Source organism: Suricata suricatta, chromosome 7, assembly GCF_006229205.1.
Source record: "Suricata suricatta isolate VVHF042 chromosome 7, meerkat_22Aug2017_6uvM2_HiC, whole genome shotgun sequence".
Lineage (NCBI taxonomy): Eukaryota > Metazoa > Chordata > Mammalia > Carnivora > Herpestidae > Suricata > Suricata suricatta.
In genome coordinates this window covers 133857973-133880135 of record NC_043706.1, presented here as the reverse complement: position 1 = coordinate 133880135, position 22163 = coordinate 133857973, and the positions used below count along the sequence as shown (strand labels likewise).

The window sequence follows — 22163 nt, the reverse complement described above, 5'->3', positions numbered from 1 at the left end:
CATGGAACTCCCTAGAAGTCCTCACCAACCAGCAACCAAGGAATTGTGCTTGGACTGAAAGGAGTTTCCAGGACCCTGCTCCAGTTCCAAGACTTCTGCCATCCTTTCCTATTCGGAGACACTGACTGCCACCACTGGGTATGTGCGTTAACAGACACATAGAGAGGAAAGGGAGCAGTTGCTAGCTCCGGGTTTGTTCTACCAAAATGGACCCTTTTGAGGAAATGTGTTGATATGATAGCTTTAAGACTATGCTGGGGGTGTCTGGGAGGCTCAGTTCATTAAGCATCTGACTCATGATCTCAGCTCTGGTCATGATCTCAGGGTAGTGAGATCGAGCCCCAAGTCAGGCTCTGCACTGGGAATGGAGCCTGGTTAGGGTTCTCTCTGCCTTTTCCCTATGCGTGTGCATGCACACGTGCTCTCTCTCTCTAAAAAAAAAAAAAAAAAAAAAAAAAAAAAGACCCTAGGAAATCAAATATTCCAGGAAGCAATGTAAAAGCAAACTTTATGGAAAAGTAATCAAAGGTCAAATTAAGCTGTCTTTCCTATTAGTATTTGACAAGAAAACTTCTAGCTGTGGAGGTAAGCTTGATGATGACACATAGAAAAAGAGAAGGTAACCAAAAAGTAGGTGGAGAAAACTACACATGCAGCAAAAGAGAGGAAACAAGAACGTGGCATGCCTGAGGGACAAAGAAGGCCAGCATGGCTGCAGTTTATTGGGGAGTGGATGCGAGACACAGGGCCAGATGAGGCTTGTTAAGGCCATAGCAAGCGATTGGATTTTTATTTTAAATGCAGTTGGAGGCCCCTGAAGGGTTGAACACAGATGACTGAAGTGATCCAATTTACATTTTTAAGATCATTTTACTGCTGAAGATAAATGGATCGTAGAGCAAGAGGACTGGAGGCTGTTGCAAGGAGGTGCATGAAAAATGCTGGCCGTGCAAACGTGGAAGTGGAAATCAGGTGTGAGATCTGTTGTCAAGATGTGTCTTCAGCAGCTGGTGATGGTGATAGGGAACAGTGTTGAGGGGAGGCAGAGAGAGGCTTGGGTTTCTGGAGTTACTGTAGAGAAAAGTTGGCGGAGAGACAAGGCTCCACCGGGAAAAGCAGGCATTTGATTTGAACATATCCTGACTGAGGTATCGGAGAGAAGTCTCCGCCGCACATGAAGCGGCCAGTTGTAGATGCAGGTTTGGAGCTGGAAATACATTTGAGAAGCATCCGTACAGAGGTGGCATGGACTCCATGAAAATTAATGAGATCGTCTAGGAAGAAGCAGGAGAGAGAGAGAAAAAAAAAAAGATCTCGCGCTGAGCCCTGAGAAACCATATACTTGAGAGTTTGAGTAGAAGAGAGGTCAGCTCATGAGGCTTTGGTAGAAGTTGAAAGAACAGAGTACTCCAAAGAGAGGTCAACTGTCAGCCATTGCAGGAGTCGATAGCCGAGAGTGGAAGTGTGGGGATGTTACAGTCACATTGTCTGAATTCAAGCTGCTTCTCTCTCAGTGAAGAGCTATATGAACTTGGACACTCAACTTCTCTGTGCTCCGGTTTCCTCATTAGTGAGAGGGGACTATCCATTTAAAAGGTTAATATGGGCACGGCACCTAGAATTTGGCAGGCTATGTAGAAAGCATTGCTAAATCAAACTGCAGTTGTTACTCGTTCAGTGAGGTGAGACAGGTAAGTGTCCTTTGGATCGGGAAACGTGAGGATCCTGGGGACTCTTGATGACAGTCATGTTAGAGGCAAGGATGGGGCTGAGGAGAAGACAGGAAATGAGGAACAAAGGGACTTCCTCTTCCTCAAGATGAGGCTGCAGTGGGAGGGCCAGCTGATTTTCCCTCCTCCTTCCTCCTGCGCATCTGCCGTGATATCTGAAGCAGAAATGGCCCATCTAGACCCTCATCTCAGGGGAATAGGGGACATTGCCCACTCAGACCTCTGGCCAGGATGTCTGCCTGGTCCCGGTTCCCGAACTGGAGAAACCTCATCAAGCGGGAGAAGAAGGCTTGTTCTAGGCCACTTCACCCAATAGCTGAAATTCTTTAGGGGAAAGATAGTTCAAATTGGAAACTCAGAGAATAGTGAGGAAAGTACTAATTTGGGGTAATTTAGGGGAGGGGAAGTCTAGTAGGGTAGAGGAATATGGTTAAGTCCAAGAGCACTCTGAAGACACCAGGCTCCATGGGGCCCAAAAGGGAAATGGGAAGGTGCAGAAATCCGGCTCTGGCTCTCCCGACCAGCACTGAGCAAGCCTTCCCTCCTGCTTCCTTTTGTTTTCACCTGCTCCTTCTCCGTTGGAAGAACAGGCAGCCAGTGGCCGTGAATGAATTCCAACCTACTAACTTGTACAGAAAAAGGCAGGTCACAGGCCCAAGTGTGCATGGCGGCACTGCCTTTCTCCTGTGGCCTTTGCCTAGACCATTTGGTTTCTGGGGCTCGAGGTAGCGATGGTCAAGGAGAGGGGACCGAGAACAGAGAAGGAAGGAATAGGTGTGGCCTTATTTATTAGTCTGCTCATGGTCCTTCTGCCACGGAGGGACAGAGCAGTCCCCAAGATGTCCAGGGAGGCCTGTAACTGGTTGAACCCAGAGCCGCTCCATTCCCAGCGCAGTTTGGTTTCACATCAATTTTTAAAAGCATGGAAAAGCCTTAAAGGCAAATATATTCATGTTCACAGTTTTATTTATTCTTAACCCTTTTTTCCCCTATTAAATGTTGAGGTGTAGACTAAAAACTATTAGTATAATAAAGGCTAGTTATTTTTACAATGCCTTTAGCATGGGCTGATTTTTTTTTCCTTTGCTCACAAAAAGGGTTTTGCTTTATTGTGCAGGAGGGAAAAAAAACCCTACCTACAGCTCTCTGAGTCACCCTGAGTCTAAAGGGTGGTGTATCCTCATCACCTCATTAGCATATTTGACAGTAATTCACAGGTCTTTGGGGATAATCAACAGGCTTGCAAATACTGCCTGGGACTGTGATAAACACTATATTTTTAAAACTAGTGTAACTGTTACATACTTCCTTGGGCAATGAGCTGGTGTTGATTACCCTCCAATGCCCTGCCTCTATCCCCAGAGAATAAGCATTTGGTCGGTCCGTTCAGAATTATCATGCATTTCCCTCTTCCCTCTACGTAGGTCACCAGATTCCTTTGTGAACAGTGAGTACCACACAGCCATTAAAAAAACTAAATATGTACAAAATGCAACTGTTCATATTTCTCAAGAGCACTGAGTCGTACTGAGTCATATTATATGAAACTATAAAAGCCTATCAGAAAAGGGCACTTTACGTACCATCATAGTCATGTTGTAAAGTTCAGTTTGGTAATTCCAGGCCGCATTTAATTTTCTCTGAAAATTCCCACACAGCAGAAAGATACTGCGCTCTGTGGCTCTCGGGTCTACCCCAGAGAACTGTAAATCAACCACCTTTGGGAATGAGCACTTCTCCTACAAATAGACACTACATCACTTATACCAAATAAAAGTCACATACGCATTCTTGTTAATATAAGTACTAAAATAATAAGTCATTTTCCTATATTACCATTCTGGGAGAATTAGAATTCCGCATTATAGTATTGTTTGAATCGTTTGTAGTTCTTCATCTTCACCGATAGGGGGAGCTAGTAATTTCTGTATTAATTATAATATTTTAGCATGTTAAAATCTATATCTAGATGAAGCAAATACTTCAAAGCTTCAAAACTAATGAAATTGCATACTTCTCTTTTAAGGGAAAAAACTGCATTAATATGTGAAATATACTACTAAAACACCCCCTGCTGATTTCATAGGCTTTGCAGGGAGTTATGCATAATTTTCTGAAAATTAAAGGACTGAGGATCAGTATTTATGAGACCTCAAGAACTATGAAAAACTTGGAAGATTCGGGGCACCTGGGTGGCTCAGTCGGTTAAACCTCCGGCTTCGGCTCAGGTCAGATCTCACGTTTGTGGGCTCGAGCGGCGTCAGGCTCTGTGCTGACAGCTAGCTCAGAGCCTGGAGCCTGCTTCCGGTTCTGTGTCTCCTACTCTCTCTGCCCCTCCCCCTCTCATGCTCTGTCTCTCTCTGTATCAAAAATAAATAAAACATTAAAAAATTAAAAAAAAACTTGGAAGATTCACCTAAAATGGAATTTTTAAATTCAGCTCAACAATTATTTAACACATGCCAGAGGTAAAACAGCAGAATAGGCTCAGGTCAGAGTTAGAGATTGAGCCGCATGCTTACACACACCATAATTGTGCTCACCTAATGTCTTTGTAAACTTACAACACAGACTTGAAATGAGAATTAAGTGAAATAACTTGGGAAACTGCTTTGTAAATAATAGGATGTACCCGCAGAAATGCTGACTGTTGAATGTAGCATGCTATAATTATGACAAGAATTCTCCTATTTAGATGGGAGGATAAATTTTCAGGAATCCACAAATTGTCCACGTAAATGTGCTTTGACTCCTTTTAATTTTGCTTGTGTTTTTACGTTGGTGTTAATCTCTTTAAAAAGTTCATGCAGCACATTCTAGACCACGGGAATATCCACCTTGCAACATACATCTTCAAGATAGCATTAGTGCCAAGTAATTCACTTTCATTTGTTACCGAGCTAGTGAAAACAGATACAAGCTGACTTTAACACAGGAGCTTCCGGGTTCCTCTCAGAGAAAGGCAAGGCACGTGGGCAAAGATTCTGAATAAAGACATGGTGGTGATGTGGATCCAGAACACTGATGACTAAACCATTACATGGGAAACCATAGCCTTAGCTGAACTTTTAAGAAAACAAAATCCTGCCAGTCTGCGTTAGGAGCAGTGATTTAACACCCTGCATCGTTAGTACTGATGTTGTAGCTTTGCGTAAATTTATTGTAATTTAGTTAAATAGGCATATGAAAACTGTATACCTAAGTTTATACTCAGATTCATATTGTTTATTTAAATAACATTATAGGAGCGCCTGGGTGGCTCAGTCGGTTAAGTGTCAGACTTCAGCTCAGGTCATGATCTCACAGTTTTGAGTTCCAGCCCCACATCAGGCTCTGTGCTGACAGCTCGGAGCCTGGAACCGGCTTCACATTCTGTGTCTCCCTCTCTCTCTCTGCCCCTTCCCCGCTCAAGCTCTGTCTGTCTCAAAAGTAAATAAACATTTAAAAAATTTTTTAAAATAACATTACAACATTAACATATGTTAGTTAACTTATAAATAATTTAATATTTGAGGGGTGTGGCCCATGAAATCAGAACTCAGAAAAGAAAAAATCTCTAGTTAAATCTTTCTGTACGTTGCTCTGTGACCCTGGGTAAGTCAAATGACCTCCTTCACAGTCAAATAAGGATAATAATCTTGTTCACATAGGAACACTCTGAGGAGTAAATGAAATAATTAATGTAACTGAGTGAATGTCTTCCCAAGTATCATTGTATGTTGTGGAAAATAAGGACACTGCATCAAGAGAGTTTAGGCTTTCAAACTATATTTTATAGTGCCTTGGGCAAATTGCCTCACCTCTAGGAGAGTCACCTCCCAATTTTCTTAAGCTAGAAGATGTGTCAGATTATCTCAGTTCTTTTTAATACAGCTGTAACAGAAAGTGGTTGGGTTTTCCATTGAGATTTCAATGGAAATTCCATTCATTTGATTTCACTCATGTCATATCCCCAGTTGATTGGTTTCCCATTAAATTGATTTTAAGCTTACTTCTCTGAAAAAAAAATGTTATGATTTACTGTGGTCAATGCAGCAATTTGCAAAAACAAGATCAGAAAAGCAAAACTTCTCTTATCTAGCAGAGAGATTTCAGCCTTTCTTTGTTTTTGTTTTATTTTTTTCTGTTATGATAGAAAGACAAAACTCAGATTTGAGTCTTTGTACTTAAGATGTAACCAATTAAGGCAAGTCAAATGACCTCTCTCTCTTGTTACACTGCTTAAAAAGCAGGCTCTGGACACAGACTTGGGGATTCAAATCCTGATTCCACTACTTATTAGAGTGTCGCCTAGGAAAAACTTGCTGAACCTCTCTATGCCTTTATCTTTTGTAACAATTAATGAGGTAATAGTTGTAAAGCACTCAGCTGTGAAGCCAGGTATTTTGGGAAATTCTCTAGGAATCTTAACTATTATTAGTATTATCATGTTTATTTCCCTTCCTTTTCATCCTTACCTTTCCAGTTACAGCAAGAAGGGAGCACGGAGGGGCAGTAAGAAAGCTTTGGGAAAGTAAATGAGGAGTGGCAACCAGTACTCAGTGCAAAGGCAGAAGACTAGAAAGAACAGCCACCACTCATGTCCAGAAACTTGGACTGGATGTGTGCTCCACAATTTTCTAGCTTTGTGTCTATCAATTAATTTATATCACCTCAGTTTTTGTTTCCTTCCCCCTGAGCTGAAACTAGTAATACTTACATCATGACACTCAAAAGGCTCAAAAACCGTTATTCGATATACACGAAAACACTTCCTAAACTCTCAACAAGGCGGCTTTTCTCGTTGACAGGACGCATTTAGAAGGGTCAGAAGAATTGGATTCTACTTCTAGCCTTCTCACTATAAACTGTGCTCAGATAGTTTAACCTTCTGGGCCGCTTTCATCTGCTAGATCATTATAATAGTAACGGCCACCATTGACTGCGGGCTTACCATATGCCATGCATCGCACTGTTTTCTGAATCTGCAAACCAGGCGACTTTCTCATCTAGTGCTTGCATTCTTAAGGCAGATACATCCATTTCACAGATGAAAAAACTAAGGCAGAGAGAAGTTAGAAACCTTCCATCCGGCACCTGCAGTGCTAAGGTTCTAAAAACATCTACCGTACAAGAGCATTGTTAGCCACCAATAGTTTGCCTCTAATCACTGGCTTCCCCACGATTACCCACAGAGGGAAACTAGGCACGTCCATGCGCCGGGAGATTTCACCACGTCGTGTGCGGGACTCCACCCATCCTCAGATCCGCCCCTGTCCTTTCCGGCCCAGGCCCCGCCTCACCCCGCCTCCCAGGCCGCTCTCCCACCCAGGAGAGGCCCCGCCCTCCAGGGAAAAAGCAGCGGACTCCCAGCCTGCACCGCGCTCAGCTAGACGCGAAGCGAGGAGCGCTGGGTGCGCCCGGATTTCCTGTCTGTCCTCTTCGCTTCCGGCGGGGTTCATCCGACCAATGAGGTGGGCTTGGAGGCGGGCCTTAATGCTCCAAGCTCCCACCCCTCCCTCCCCGGTGATTTAAGAACAGCGCGAAAAACTCTGCCGGCAGGGTTTAGTGGTTCCTCCGGGCCTTATGGCTGCTTCTGGGACGCTGAGCACTTTCCGTCTTCCGCCGTTGCCCACGATTCGAGAAATCATTAAGTTGTTCAGGCTGCAAGCAGTGAAGCAGCTATCCCAGAACTTTCTCCTGGACTTGAGGCTGACAGGTGGCTGTCTTCTCAATGCTCCCCGGCTGTCTTCTCCCCCCTCCCCCAATCCCGGGGGACACGGGCCGGGGGTCTGCCCGCCGACCCCGCGGGCGGGTATCGGGGGGTCAGGCTGTGTGCAGTCAGTGGGCCTTAGGTCAGGTCCCTCTGCCGCTCTGTGAGCGCCGCCAGGACACGCGGGGAATGCGTCCTTTGCTCACGGAAGGGCGTGCTCGGGGGTTGCCGTGGCCCGGGGGAGGCGGGAGAGGCAGGTGGTGCGGAGGCAGTGGGCGCGTGTCCTGAAAGGCGCTTGTGGAAATTTGAGTGCATGAACACTAGTGCATGAACACTAGCATTGCTTTTCACGCAGTCCTTAGTTAGAATTTCAATTAGTGCGGGGCGGTTTTTGATAACACGTCGAAAAGTGTATCGCGTATGGGGTCATTTATTTAAACGTTTACATGTTGAATCTAAAATCCTCGGGGTCTCACATATTCAGTAAAATACACATCAAACAAGCTACTATGTGCTAGCGAGGTCCAATTTGGGAGTGAACGAGGCAAAGTCTGTCCGCAAGGAGCTTACGTTTTTTAATAAGTTTCCATTATTCCCACCCCTGATTTTAAGTCGCTTTTTAGGAGGTAAAATTTATATACAATCAGGGGCGCCTGGGTGGCTCAGTTGGTTTAAGTGTCCGACTTCGGTTCAGGTCATGATCTCATGGTTCTTTAGTTGGAACCCCACGTCTGGCTCTGTGCTGACAGCTTGGAGTCTGGAGCCTGCTTCGGATACTGTCTGTCTGTCTGTCCTCTCTCTCTCTCTCTCTCCCTCTCCCTCTCCCTCTCTCCCCCTCTCCCCACCTCCCCTGGTTATGCTCTGTCTCTCAAAAATAAATAATAAAAATGTTTAAATATTTACGTGCAATCAAATGGACTGGTTTGAGGTGCAGAGTTTGATGACCAACGTATTTTTCTAACAACAGCTCCTGTGTCTTGGTGATTATTTTCCTGTAAAAGGTGAGGCTGCAAGAATAACCTGTCTTATAAATGTGGCCACTAATTCGCTGTTGGAGTACCGTATTTGAGATACTGATATTCCATTTGGCTCCTTTTAGAAGCTGAAAAGATAGGCAATTGATACCCAAGAAGTTCATTTTCAATTAAATGAAGAATAGTTTACAAAGCACAGTAATTGGAATACGACTCAATAGAAATACGACTTCGAATAAAATCACTAAGCTTCAGTTTCTCGTCTGTCAGTTGGAGGTGGGCCCCTGCTTCTACAGTTCTTCAGTTCTAGTACTGCCCAGAACCAGCATTGCCAGTTGTTAGTCACATATGATAGACATAAGCACCATTCTCAAGACTGAAAATATAGGTCTTTATATGTGTATTTTTAAACGTTTATTTTGAGAAAGTGGGGCGGGGGGAGAGGGAGAAAGAGAATCCCAAGCAGGCTCCCGGCTCAAGCACAGAGCTGAACTCGGGGCTCCACCCCACAACTATGAGATCGTGACCTGAGCCAAAATCAAAACAGTTGGAAGCTTAACCCAGCCACTCAAGTGCCCCGATCTTTATATTTTTAATATAAAAAATTTCTTCATTTATAGTATCTCAGGTGAGTCTTTATTCACCCCTAGGAATAAATTCTGGAATCTAGGTATTCCCTCTTCTCTGGGAACCGTGTGAAGGGAGCTTAAAGTGCTTGTCTGAGGTGGGAGGGTCAGGTGGGGGCAGATGCTTGGTGCCTCTTTGATACTCATTTGTATTCGAATTTGCCTGAAAAGTTTGAGGGCAGAGCCCTTTGACCTCCCTGCTGTCCTAGCTCTCCATTTTAAAAACAATATCGAATTCATTAACGCATTTTCCTTCTGAAAGGGATAATAATAATCTCCCTTCCCTCTGAAGGGCATTGGTCTGTGGCCGAGGAAGGATTGTTTTAGAACTGACACCTGAGCCAGAGTCCCTTCTCTCCCCCTTGGCTTTCTAAACTACCTTGCACAAAGGAAACCAATGAAAAGTTAAATTGGGATAGTAGTTCTCAGTGCATTGGAAGGACTGTGGAGGTGCGTGTGAGAAAGCATGGGAAGCACCTAAAACAAATGGTTGGTGAGCATATGCTCATTCCCTCCCAGCCAGTTAAAAGGCAAACTATTTTGGGGCTGTTGAAAGACTATTACTGCATTTAAGCCTACAAAAATTGTACTATACGATATCAGGAACACTGCAGAGAAGTGCTGGTGTGTTTTCAGTGGCTAAATTTCCACTGTCCCAGGAGCCCCAGTTACTTGGATTTTATTATCTCTGTCCATAAGACCAGCCCATTGTATGTTATCCCAGAAGTGATGATCAGTTGCCATAATCCTTTTCACGATTTCATAATGTCTGCTAACTTAAAGAGGATGGTTAATTCAAAGCATTAACTTTTCTGTATCAATTTGCATATTTGCAAAGCTTAACCTTCAGGGATAAGTTTAGCTTTTTCCAAAAAAAAAAAAAATGACTAAGAATCTATAAATTTCTGCTAGTCCAATGATCCAGTAACTTGTTGCCTTGTTGCTATGACTGTATTGGTCAACTAGATGTCTGTATGTAAAAAAGGAGACTGCCATTACTTTCTGCTTTTGAATTTATAACTAGGAGTATTGGAAATTCTGAATATGGAACTAGTGTTATTCAAATATTCAGTATCTGGCAACTGAGAGATGGTTTACTTGGTCAGTTCTTAGGAATTGATTGGTTTGGCAGAGGAACGGATAGGAAATCCAGTGTTAACTACATTTAAGTTAGGAAGGTTTGTCATGATTATCCTGTTTCTCCTAAGGAACTGATACAGTTCAGCTATAGTGTGGTAGAATATCGGATGGCCTACAAACTAGATGTTTGTAGGTTTAGGCTAAGAATTAAATAACTAGATAAATAGAGTATAAATGATTTGGTGAGTAATGGTTGATAAGAATTTGTAGAGATTATTTTTTTGTTAAATTCTGGACATTGAAATTTATCAAGATTAATTAAAACTTTTTTTTTCCCCCAGATAAAATTGTAAGGAAAGCTGGCAATCTGACAAATGCTTATGTTTATGAAGTGGGCCCTGGGCCAGGAGGAATCACAAGATCCATTCTCAATGCCAATGTGGCTGAACTTTTGGTGGTTGAAAAGGATAGTCGATTTATTCCTGGATTAAAGGTGAGATAATTAAAACGTCTTTCCTAGGAGGCAAAACCCCAATTTAAATCTTGAGATCATGCTTCTGGAGCCTCAGGATCTCCAAAGATTGTATAGGTTGCTTCGCAAACTGCCGATCTCCAGATCCTTTTCTGAAGATTCTCGTTCTGTAGCCTGGAGAGGTCTAGGAGCCGCATTTCTAACCAGCGTGCCCACATAGTCTGTTGGCCACTGCCTGAATAAACCTGCTTTATGCATTAATGTTAAACGAGTTGTTTTGTGTGATCCATTTTTTAAATCTACTAATAACTATACAGGATCTGGCCCGTTCCTTCAAAACTAAGTAAAATAATTAATGCCAATAACGAACCAGTTATTGGCACGACTTCGGAGAACTTCATTTAGATTCAGAAAATCCTTTCCATAAGGAAAAGATAGAGAAAACCTGGGTTTCTTCTAGACTAATTGTTAAACTTGGGCATTTGTTGAGAATTTTTTAGGTGAAGAAATGACGTTGTAGCACTGTACACAGCGATTTAAGATGCGGTTCAAATGAAATGAGACAGTTGGTGCTATTATAGGAGGCCTGTCTGAGGGAGCTGGGCCGGATCCATGGAGAGGAGGAGCTTTGAATGGGGGGATTCATAGCTGCCTGTGGAAGGTGGCATTGAAGAGTACAGCTTATTTGGATTTCTAGGGGGAAAAAAACTAATACAAATAGGTGAGAATTGAGGGAGGCCGATGTTGATTTATAATAAGGTGAGATTTCTGTTTTTTAAATGGTGGCAAAAAGCGAAACCCATTATATCAGGGATATTGTGAAGGGACTTCTTCACAGGGCGCACATAATGGCTTAAGGGCCTTTGTTCCACTCCTCCATAATTCTCAAACCTTGGAAGAGCCCTTAGCCTTTGGCTTAGATAAGTAGCAGTTTATTGAGTCTAGAAGAAAAATAAAGTTAGCTGCATTATTACTTTCATACAAGAGACAAATTGGTTTAAAATTGGTATGTTCTAATGCTTGTGGACGCATCGATTGAAAAATGTTCAATTTCTGCCAGAACAGAACAGTGTGAGAAAATTTGTTTGAAAATCTAGGGCTTTGTGTGCATACAATGGATTTTTTTTTAAAGGAGTTTTTATTTGTCAAATATTGTTATTTGACTACATCTAGTTTTTTGCTGTAAAAAGTTATATAATATTTAGTTTAATTTTTCCACTTTGACAGAATTAGTTTTGGATTTATAACTTTATTTTCTTTGTAGTGCATATTCCTTGATCAAATGTGGAATTTAATACTGATTTTTGCTTTCAAGAACTGTATTTCAATTAGAAGTGAAAGTGGGAATATTTTATTTTTAGTGAGATCATCAGATAATAAAAAGAAGCTGAGTAACATTATGTCATTCCCCTTAGGTTTTTTTTTTTTAAGTTTTATTTATTTATTGTGAGAGAGCATGCAAGAGTGCAAGCACGAGAGCATGAGCAGGGCAGGGCGGGGTGGGGGGGGGAGAGGGGAAGAGAGAATCCCAAGCAGGCTGCATACTGTCAGTGTGGAGCCTGATGAGGGACTCGAACTCACAGACTGTGAGATCGTGACCTGAGCTGAAATCAAGAGTCGGTAGCTTAACCAACTGAGCCCCAGGCGCCCCTCAGTAATGTCTTAAATGGGAAAATAAAAGGTTGACTTTACATGTCTATCTAATTAGCCAACTAATGTGTCATTTTTTTAAATGTTTATTTTGAGAGAGAGGGCACATCATTTAGTAGTGAAAATGAAAAATTGTGTGGCATTGATTATTTAAAAAGTTTTGTGATCTTTTTTTCCCAAATACAAAGATTTATTTCAAGGTAAATACTCTGCACGAAATATGTATTTGTCGTCTTGGGTATTTCTGTAGAAGAAGCAAAATCAATTTCTAGTGTCTTGTATGTACGAAGAGAATTTGCCTTAAAAAGAAATGTTGGGTACTAAAATATCAAATAGATTCTTTTTCCTGTAAAGGAGGTTTCAATATGTAAAACCACTTTCATTTAGAGGTACTAAATTAATCATAAAACTGAATAAAGGCAGAAGGCGTGATCTATTTTAAGGATTCCATTTTAGTGGTTTCTGAGCTAATAGAATTACTTTTTAAAGAAATTGTAATAATTTAGAAAATGTCTTCTAGCTGAAAGTATGTCATTGGTGTCTAAACCAATTCTCATAATCAGCATAAGACATCTTAGGATCTTGGGGAAATAACACAGTGCTAACATATGGGTTTCACCGTCAGCATGTTGTAAGGTAAAAAACATGTCTTATATGTGAAAGCACTATAATATAGTTTGGTGTTAAAGAACACAGACTTCAGCATCAGATTGCCTGGGTTTAACTTCAAGTTCTACCGTGGACTGGGTGTATGACTCCGGGCAGGTAGCTGTCTCTGGGCCTCAGTTTGCTTGTAGGATAGTAATGAGGGTTAAATGAATGCCTCATACTTAGTTAACCATGCAAAATAGTTTTTGATGTAAGTAATCAATTAAATTATTATCCCTGTGCCTTGGGCATTTCTATTAATTAAGGATTGATCATCAGGCTGCTAATCTAGAAAGAGGTAGAAGAGAAAAATTATTCCTTTGGATCACCGGAAAATACATCCCTAGTGGTGTGGGAACGTTGGAGCTTTCTCCCACCACCTTGAACCAGCATTGGACATCCAGAGTTTCTCTTTAATACTGTAGTGTTCTCTTGTGCTTGTGCGTTGGGGGGGGGGGGGGTGTTTATTATTTTTTAATTATTTATTGCTGTTACATTTATGTGACAACAGATTCTCTCTGTTTTGGAAGGGAGTGAGATGTTTTTGATACCTCAGAGAACTTGAAATCATGATAAATTCTTCTCCTATTTCTGAATTGGAGGTAACATCATAAATAATATGTTCTCCTTGAAGTAAGTAATCTGGAGCTCGAACCCACGAGCCATGAGATGATGACCTGAGCGGAAGTCGGATGCTTAACTGACTGAGCCACCCAGGTGCCCCCAGGCTTCTAATCTTTAAACATGGTGTATCTCCCCATTTATTTAGGTTTTATTTAATTTCTCTCAACAGTGTTTTATAGTTCTAGGTTTACAAGTCTAACACATCTTTTGTCAAATTTAGCCCTGTGTCCTGTTCTTTGATGCCATTATACTAGGTATTGGTTTTTAATTTCAGTTTCCATTTGTTTGTTGCTACTAGAAATATCATTTGTTTTGGGAGTGGAGTTCCTATCCCGCAGCCTTGCTGTGCTCACTTATTAGTGGCTATTTTGTAGATTTCTTAGGCTTTTCTCCATGTGTCATCATTTCTATTTTATCTTTGTTTCAATCCATTTGCCTGTTGTTTTTTGTCTTGGCCAGGCTCTCCAGCACAGTTACACATCCTTACCTGTTCTGATCTCTGAGGGAAAGGATTCAGACTGTCACCACTAAGTATGATGTTAGCTGTAGGTTTTTCCTGATCTCCTTTTTCAGGCTGAGAAGGTTCTTTCTGTTCCTAGTTAGTTGAGAGGTCGTGGTGTTTTGTTGTTTATTTTTGTTTATTTTTTTAAATAATGGATTTGCAAAAATACTTTTTCTAAGTTTGAGATAATCATATGGCTTTTTTTTAGTTAATATAGTGAATTATATTGATTTTTTTCTTCTAATGGTAAATCAACTATCCATTAAATCTGTGCTGATGTCTTCTCTCTCATTCCCGATATTAGTAATCTATCTCCCTTTTTTTCCTATTAGTTTGGCTACATATTGGTCAACTTTACTGATCTTCTGAAAAATAACAAAAAAGCTTTTGATATTGATTTTCCTGTCTTGTATTCTGTTTTCTGTTTCACTGATTTCTGCTCTGAAATCCCTGTGTTCCTTCTGTTTCCTTGAGGTTTAATTTGTTCTTTCGATAGTTTTTGAAGGTAGAAGCTGAGGTTTTCTCTTCGAAGCCTTTCTTATTTTCTTATAGGTGCTAGTGCTATAAATATTTCTCTCCATACAACCTGAGTAGAATCCTATAAAGTTTGAGATGTTGTGTTTTCATTTTCATTCATTCAGAAGACTAATTTACTTTTAAAAAATTAGAGACATTAGGTCTAAAGAAAGACTTCTAAAGAAGTTGACAATTCCCATGTAAACCTTCACCTCCAGTTTCCCTTTTAATTTCTTCATTTGACTGCTTGGGGTATTTAGAAGTGTATCATTTAGCTTGTTTTTCAGATATCTTTGTTACTGATTTTTAATTTAGTTCCATCGTGATTAGAGAAGATACTTTGCATGAGTTGGACCATTTGAAATTAATTTATACTAGTTTTATGGTGTGACACAGGATCTATCTTGGTAAAGGAAATACATTCTTCTGTTGGATGCTATGGAAATTTCAGTTAGGTCAAGCTGGCATTACTCAAGTCTTCGGTATCCTTAGTGATTTTTCTACTTGTTCTGTCATTGATTAAGAGAAGAGTATTGAAGTCTCTAATTGCATACCTGTCAGTTTTGCTCTCCTCTATTTTGAAACACTGTTATTAGGTCCATAACCATTTAGGATTGTTATGTCTTCCTAATGAATTGGCTCCTTTCTCATTATGAAACGATCATCATGATCCTTGGTGATATTCTTTCCTCCAAAATCTACTTTGATCATAATATAACTATGCCACCTGTCTTTTGATTAATGTCAGAGTGATCTACTTTTTCATCCTTTCCTGTATGTCTTTGGTTTTAAAGTGGATTTCTTACTGACAGCATATAGTTGGGTCTTGCTTTTTTCTCACCAATCTGACCATCCCTGCCTTGTGTACTAGTTTTCTAGTGTTGCTGTAACAAATTCCCACAAACACAAAAGCTTAAAATGACACACATTTATTCTGTTACAGTTCTGGGGATAAGAAGTCTAAAATAAAGGTCAGAGCTGTGTTCCTTTTCTGGAGGCTTCGGGGGAGAATCATTTCTTTGCCTTTTCCAACTTTTGGAGGCTGCCTGCATTCTTTAGCTCACAGACCTCTTGCTTCTACATCTATCATAGACTTTAATTTTTCTGTCTCTTCTAAAGGTTTTTGTGATTATGTCGGGTCCATCTAGATGATCTAGGATAACCTCCCCATTTTGAGATCTTTAATCCTATCTGCAAAGTCCATCTTACCGTATGAGGTAACATAGTCACAGGGATTAGGCTCTGGATGTTTTGTGGGGCCAGTATTCAACCTACTGCAATTTTATCTGTAATTGTTTTGTTACTGTAGCAGTTTGTCAGGGGTGTAGAGTATCCATCTTTAACATATCCCAGTTAATATTCAGGTTATAAAATACCACTTCATGTAGAACATACACATCTTCGAGTAATGTATTTGTGTGTTTACCTGCCAGGCCTTTGTACTCTTGGTGTCGTATATTTCACTTCTCCACGGCATAAACTTCACAGTACAATGTTATTTTTGTCCTAACAGTCAATTCTGTATTACTTAAAGAGGTTTCAATACAGTTGACTTTTTTTTTTTTTTTTTTTTTTTTTTTTACAGTGTGGGGGTTAGGGGTGTTGAAAATCCACATATAACTTTGGACTCCCCAGAAGCTTAACTAAAGTCTACTATTAACCAGAAGCTTTACCAGTAATATAAACAGTTACCACGTTCTTTGTATGTTATGTGTGTTATGGGCTATGTTAATACAATAAAATAATAGAGAAATGTTATTAAGACAATCATAAGAGAAAGTGCATTTACAAATCCATACGAGAAAATCTGCATGTACGTGGACCAGTGCAGTTCAAACCCTGTTGTTACAGGTTCAACTATAATAAGAAAAACTGTTACATATTTACCCATATGATTACTCTGAGTGTTCTTCATCCCTATGTCTGCTTAGTGTTTTCTTTCTATCTGAAAGACTTTAGTAAGTCTTTCTTGTAAGTTTTATGGAACTTTCAGTGTTTGTTTGAAAAAGTGTTTTATTTTGCCTTTGTTGCTGAAAACCACACTGGCACTTTTTCCTTTAGAACTCTAAAAACGTGGCTCCATGATCTTCTCACTTGCATTGTTTCTGACAGGAAATCTGTTGTCATTCTTATCTTTGTTCCTCTGCCTTTTTCCCCTGTGGCTTCTTTTAAGATTTCTCAGTGGTTTTGAAGAAACTGTGCACCTCGGTGTCCTTCCCTTCATGTTTCTCTTCTGTGAGACTCCTGGAGCTTCTTGGATCTGCAGGATTTCCTGTGTTTCTTGCTGTCCAGTGTCTAAAACCATAGTTTCTTCTATTTTGTCTATTTTTTATCTGTTTAAGCCACAGGAGACTATCTGGTCTTCTATATTCCCATCTTAGCCAGAACAAGGAGCCATAGAATTCTTCTTAATCATTATGTGCTTATTTTGTGAAGCTGTGGAGATAGAAAGTCATGATTATTGTTAGTATTGCCTCTGGGTTTTATAATAGGTAAACAGTGATTGTTTCTCCTTGCTAGGTAGGATGGAAAGTTCACAGACGTGAGAATCAGATAGGCTGGGGTCAGATCTCACATATGGCACTTAGTAGCTTCCTGATCTTGAGCTTGCTGTCATGAACCTGATTTAGCTTCACCTTTCTCATCTGCATTGTGAGGATAATAGTTATTGTTTGTGATCATTACAAGGATGGTAAGAAATTTATGTGAAGAGATTGGTGTATAGGGCCTAGCATATTGCCAGTAGCCAATAAAGGGTTGCTATTATAATTATGCCCCTTCTCTGTCATCTTATAAAGGGATCTATAAAGTAATTTAGTCATCCTGGCAAAAGGAGCTGTTTTTCATCAGAGATGGTAGAATTTTAAATTCTTTCATCTCTAGCAAATTTTACAAAAGGGAAGATTGCCTGACTTTCTGTTGTGACATGATTACATACGTCACACGTGCAACTTATCTTTAAGATATAGCTACAGCCATAGTTAATCAAAACTCCACAAATAAGTAAAGGGTGGCCTGCAGCCAAAGTGGCCTCCTAGTCCACCACAAATGAGAAGTACAGAGAGCAATGCTAGAAGCAGACTGACAACAGCGAGAAGTAACCGTCATGACCGTGGCAGAAAAGTTACAAAAAGCAAACGTAAAACTGAAAAGCGCAGTAGGAAGGGATCAGAGCCATTGAAGCCCTTACTCTCCAGGCAACAGTGACCCCCGTCCTCGAGAAGAGGGTGATGTGGGGTTCCTTGTTCTCAGCTTAAGGAAGAGAATGCTGTGATACTGTATAGCAAGAATTTCCTTCTGTAACTTTTTCTTTATTTTCATCAATTTTTTTTATTGAAGTATACTTAACATAGAGTGTGGTATTAGTTTCACGTATACAGTATAATGATCCACAGTTCTTCACATTTCTCGGTGCTCATCAAGGTAAATTTACTCTTAATCCTCGTGATCTGGTTCATCCCACACAGCTCCCCTCTGGCAACCACCGGTTAGTTCTCTGTATTTAAGAGTGTTTCTACTTACCTCTCTTTTGTTTTTGTTTCTTAAATTCCACAAATGAGTAAAATCATGTGGTATTTCTTTTTTTCTGACTGACTTATTTTAACGTTGTATCCTCTGAGTCCATCTTTGTTGCTGCAAATGCCAAGATTTCATTCTTTTTGATGACTGAATAATAGTTGTATATAGACACCACATCTTCTTTATCCATTCATCTATCCGTGGACACGGGCTGCTTTGATATTTTGGCTATTGTAAATAATGCAGAAAACATAGGGGTGCCTATATCTTTTCAAATTGCTGTTTTAGTTTTTTGGGGGTAAATACCCAGTAGTGGAATTACTGGGTCATATAGAAATTCTATTTTTAAGTTTCTGAGGAGCCCCCATGCTGTTTTCTACAATGGCCGCACCAATTTGCATTCCCACGAACAGTGCACAAGGTTTCCTTGTCTCTGGCATGCCAACATTTGTTATTTCTTGTGGTTTTTATTTTAACCATTCTGATGAGTGTAAAGTGATAGCTCATTGTCATTAAAATTTGCATTTCTCTGATTAGGTGTTGAGCATCTTTTCATGTGTCTGTTGGCCATCTATACCTTGTCTTTGGAAGAAGACATTTTTCCATTTTTCAATAGAATTATTTGGTGTTTTTTGTTTTTTGGTGTTCAGTTGTAGACGTTCTTTATATATTTTGGATACTAACACCATATCAGATATCTCATTTGCAAATATCTTCTCCCATTCAGCAGGTTGCCTTTCTGTTTTGTTGATGGTTTCTTTCACTGTGCAAAAGCTTTTAATTTTGGTCAGTTCCTCTAGTTTTGTCTTGTTTTTGTTTCCCTTGCCTGAGGAGACACATCTAGAAAAATGTTTTTTTTATAGCCAGTGTCAAAGGAATTACTGCCTGTGTTTTCTTCTAGGGGTTTGTGATTTCGGGGCTCACATTTAGGTTTTTAATCCATTTTATTTTTGTGTATGGTCTAAGAAAGTGGTCAAGTTTTATTCTTTTGCATGTAGCTGTCCAGTTTTCCCAACACATGTGTTGAGGAGACCGTGTTTCCCCCCACTGTATTCTTGCCTCTTTTGTCAAGGATTAATTGACCTTACAAACTTGGTTTCCTTTCTGGGCTCTCTATTCTGCTCCATTGATCCATGTGTCCTTTTCTTTTCTTTTCTTTTTTTTTTTTTTTTTTTGCCAGTACCGTACTATTTTGGTTACGATAGCTTTGTAGTAGATCTTGAAATCTGTGATTGTGATATCTTCAGCTTTGTTCTTTTTCAAGATTGCTTTGGCTATTGGGGGTCTTTGTGGTTCTATACAAATTTTGGGGTAATAGGCACTACTTCTGTGAAAAATGTTAGTATTTTGATAGGGACTGCATTGACTCTTCAGATTGCTTTGGGACGTGTGAACTTTTTAACCACGTGGCTCTTCCAGTCCGTGAGTGTGGAATCTTTCCGCTTGTGTCGTCTTTAATGTTTTTCACCAGGGTTTCATAGTTTTTGGAGTATGTGTCTTTTACCTTCTTGGTTAAGTTTATTCCTAGGAATTTTGTTATTTTTGGTACAGCTGTAAATTGGGATTGTTTCCTTAACTTTTCTTTCTGCTACTTCAGTATTATTCATCAGAAAATCATTCACCAGGATCAAGCGGGATTTCGTCCAGGAATGCAAGGGTAGTCCAATATTTACAAATCAGTCCATGTAATATATCACATTAATAGAAAGAATAGAAACCTATGATCATTTCAGTAGATGCAGAAAAATCCCTTGATAAAGTACAACATCCATTCATGATAAAAACTCAATGAAGTAGGTTTAGAGGGAACATACCTCAACATCATAAAGGCCGTATTATGAAAAATCCGTAGCAAATGCTGTACTAAGTTGTGAACAACTGAGAACTTTTCCTGTGAGATCTGGAACAAGACAGGGATGCCCATTCTCCCCATTTTTATTCAACATAATGCTGGAAATCAGCCATAGCAATCAGACAAGGAAAAGATAGGATACTATAGAAGTTTCTTTTTAAGAAATGTTAACACTTAAAGAAGTAAACACTGCTTGACTAGAAAGTTTATTAAATCTCTAAATCCTTGGTGAGGCCGAGTAAATGAGTTTCTGCTATGCATGTTTTGGTCCTGTTTAAAAAAATAAAACGAGGACTTTTTGAAGTCATGCTGTCATCTTCATCCTGGGGGGAGAAAACGTATTCTGACATTATCTTAAATTCCTTTTGAATAATAGCATTAATCTTTTCTATGTGTTCTACAGAAGAATAAAAATTGTTTTTTCACCGGGGTGCCTGGGTGGCTCAGTCAGTTGAGCGTCCAACTTCGGCTCAGGTCATGATCTCACAGTTCGTGGGTTCGAGCCCCGCGTCAGGCTCTGTGCTGACAGTTCAGAGCCTGGAGCCTGCTTCCGATTCTTTGTGTCCCTCTCTCTCTGCCCCTCCCCTGTCTCTGTGTCTCAAAAATAAATAAATGTTAAAAATTTTTAAAAATTGTTTTGCACCTGTCCTATTTCATATTACAGATTCTTTAATTCTCCTGTAGTTTGCCTAGCACTTATTTACTTCAACAGTGTTCAAGTTTCTACTATGTAACAGGTCAGGAAGAAGGTGATAGCACCAGGCTGTGTAATTAACACTTCAGCTCATTCTACACTGCTGGCTGCTGTGAGCCCCTCCCCTACCATGAGAGGGTGGCACATGACATACAAAATGCCATTCAATATAGTTCTTTGTTCTCAAGGAATTGCTAGTTGTGCAGACGTTCCAAAAGTTGCATAAATTATTTCCTCATCAGAGGCACGTTGGTTGCTCAGTTGGTTAAGTGTCCAACTTTAGCTCAGGTCATAATCTCGTGGTTCTTAAGTTCGAACCCCGCATCTGTCGATCTTCTATCAGGACACAGCCTGCTTTGAATCCTCTGTCCCCGTCTCTGCCTCTCCCCTGCTTATGTGCTCTCTCTCCGTCTCTCTCGAAGTAAATATAAACAAATTTAAAAAACAGTTTCCTTATCAAATTAGATCACCAACAGATTATATTGGTGGACCATAGGTGTGTGTCCCCTGCAGAAAAGCTATCTCTAAGACCTTGACTTAGAAGAAAGAGATTTTTTTAAGTGAGCATGGGAAGAATACTCCTACATTTGTTTCCTCATTTTTACTAAAGCCATTCTCTATTATTTTGTTCTATATACCCCTCACACAACTTAATGCAAGGAAAAAAATTTCTTTCCTGGAGATTTAGGATAATTGTTTCCAATAGAGAGTAAGAATTCTATAATTCAGTATATACATTGTGAGAGCTAACACCTGTGGGATTTACATGCCTGCTTCTCCTTTCATCGTGTGATTTTCTGTTTCTTCTTTTATAGCCTTATCTCATGAATGCCTTTTACTCTAAACTGACTTAGATCTCACTTTGGAAGGATATAGGATTGAAAACTAAAATAAAAATGATCGAATAATTTGAGTGTCTGTAAAAATACTCATTTGACTATAATCGGTGCCTGCATTCATAGTCAGCTGTGCCTTTGAGCACACGATGAGCGAACACCATCAAGGTTTTCAAGTGTAGAGTAGCAGTGTTCTTCTCGCCACTGTAATAGTGATCTTTCCCACCTCTCCACCATCCCCCAGATACCGTCCTGGTAGTGAAAACATCATTCTCTGTTAGTGGTTGGTTAGAAAGTGTTTGTGTGTCACTACTGAATATCATTAGGTGTTTAAGTGGCTATTGTCTGCGGTCATTCATACTATCATTTTAGTTTGTATAGCATTTCTGCCTCCCCCCACTGCCATAATGCTTTAGGGCCTTCACATTAAAGCTGTGGTCACTAGTATTCATTCCTTCCTCAGTGGGGACTCTGAAAGGGTAGTCTTGGAGGAGGTGGACCTTTTAAAAAATGGGAGGATTTGCTTTGTCATGGACTGAGACTTAAGTCTGAAGAGGAATCCTAGAGAAATAGGATAGAAATGCGACTCTAAACCTAGGAAAGGAAGGTTAATGTGTGTTAGACCAATTTTCTGGTATGCAGCTGTGTGTAGAAAAAAATTAACATTTCAAACGTCATTATCAGCATGTATATTAATGCCAAAGATCTAAGTTTACATGGTTTTGTTTTGTTTTAGTCTTAATTACTG

General features: G+C 40.1%; 1 protein-coding gene across 1 annotated transcript in view; it reads left to right on the top strand.

The window, feature by feature from the left end:
- The first annotated feature begins 7258 nt into the window (after nucleotides 1-7258).
- TFB1M (transcription factor B1, mitochondrial) overlaps nucleotides 7259-22163 on the top strand; it is a 63346-nt gene continuing 48441 nt past the window's right edge. Inside the window, exons 1-2 of the mRNA XM_029944052.1 lie at nucleotides 7259-7428; nucleotides 10444-10595. Coding sequence (XP_029799912.1) covers nucleotides 7296-7428; nucleotides 10444-10595 — 285 coding nt within the window. The 5' untranslated portion in view covers nucleotides 7259-7295. The remainder of the gene's footprint in view (nucleotides 7429-10443; nucleotides 10596-22163) is intronic.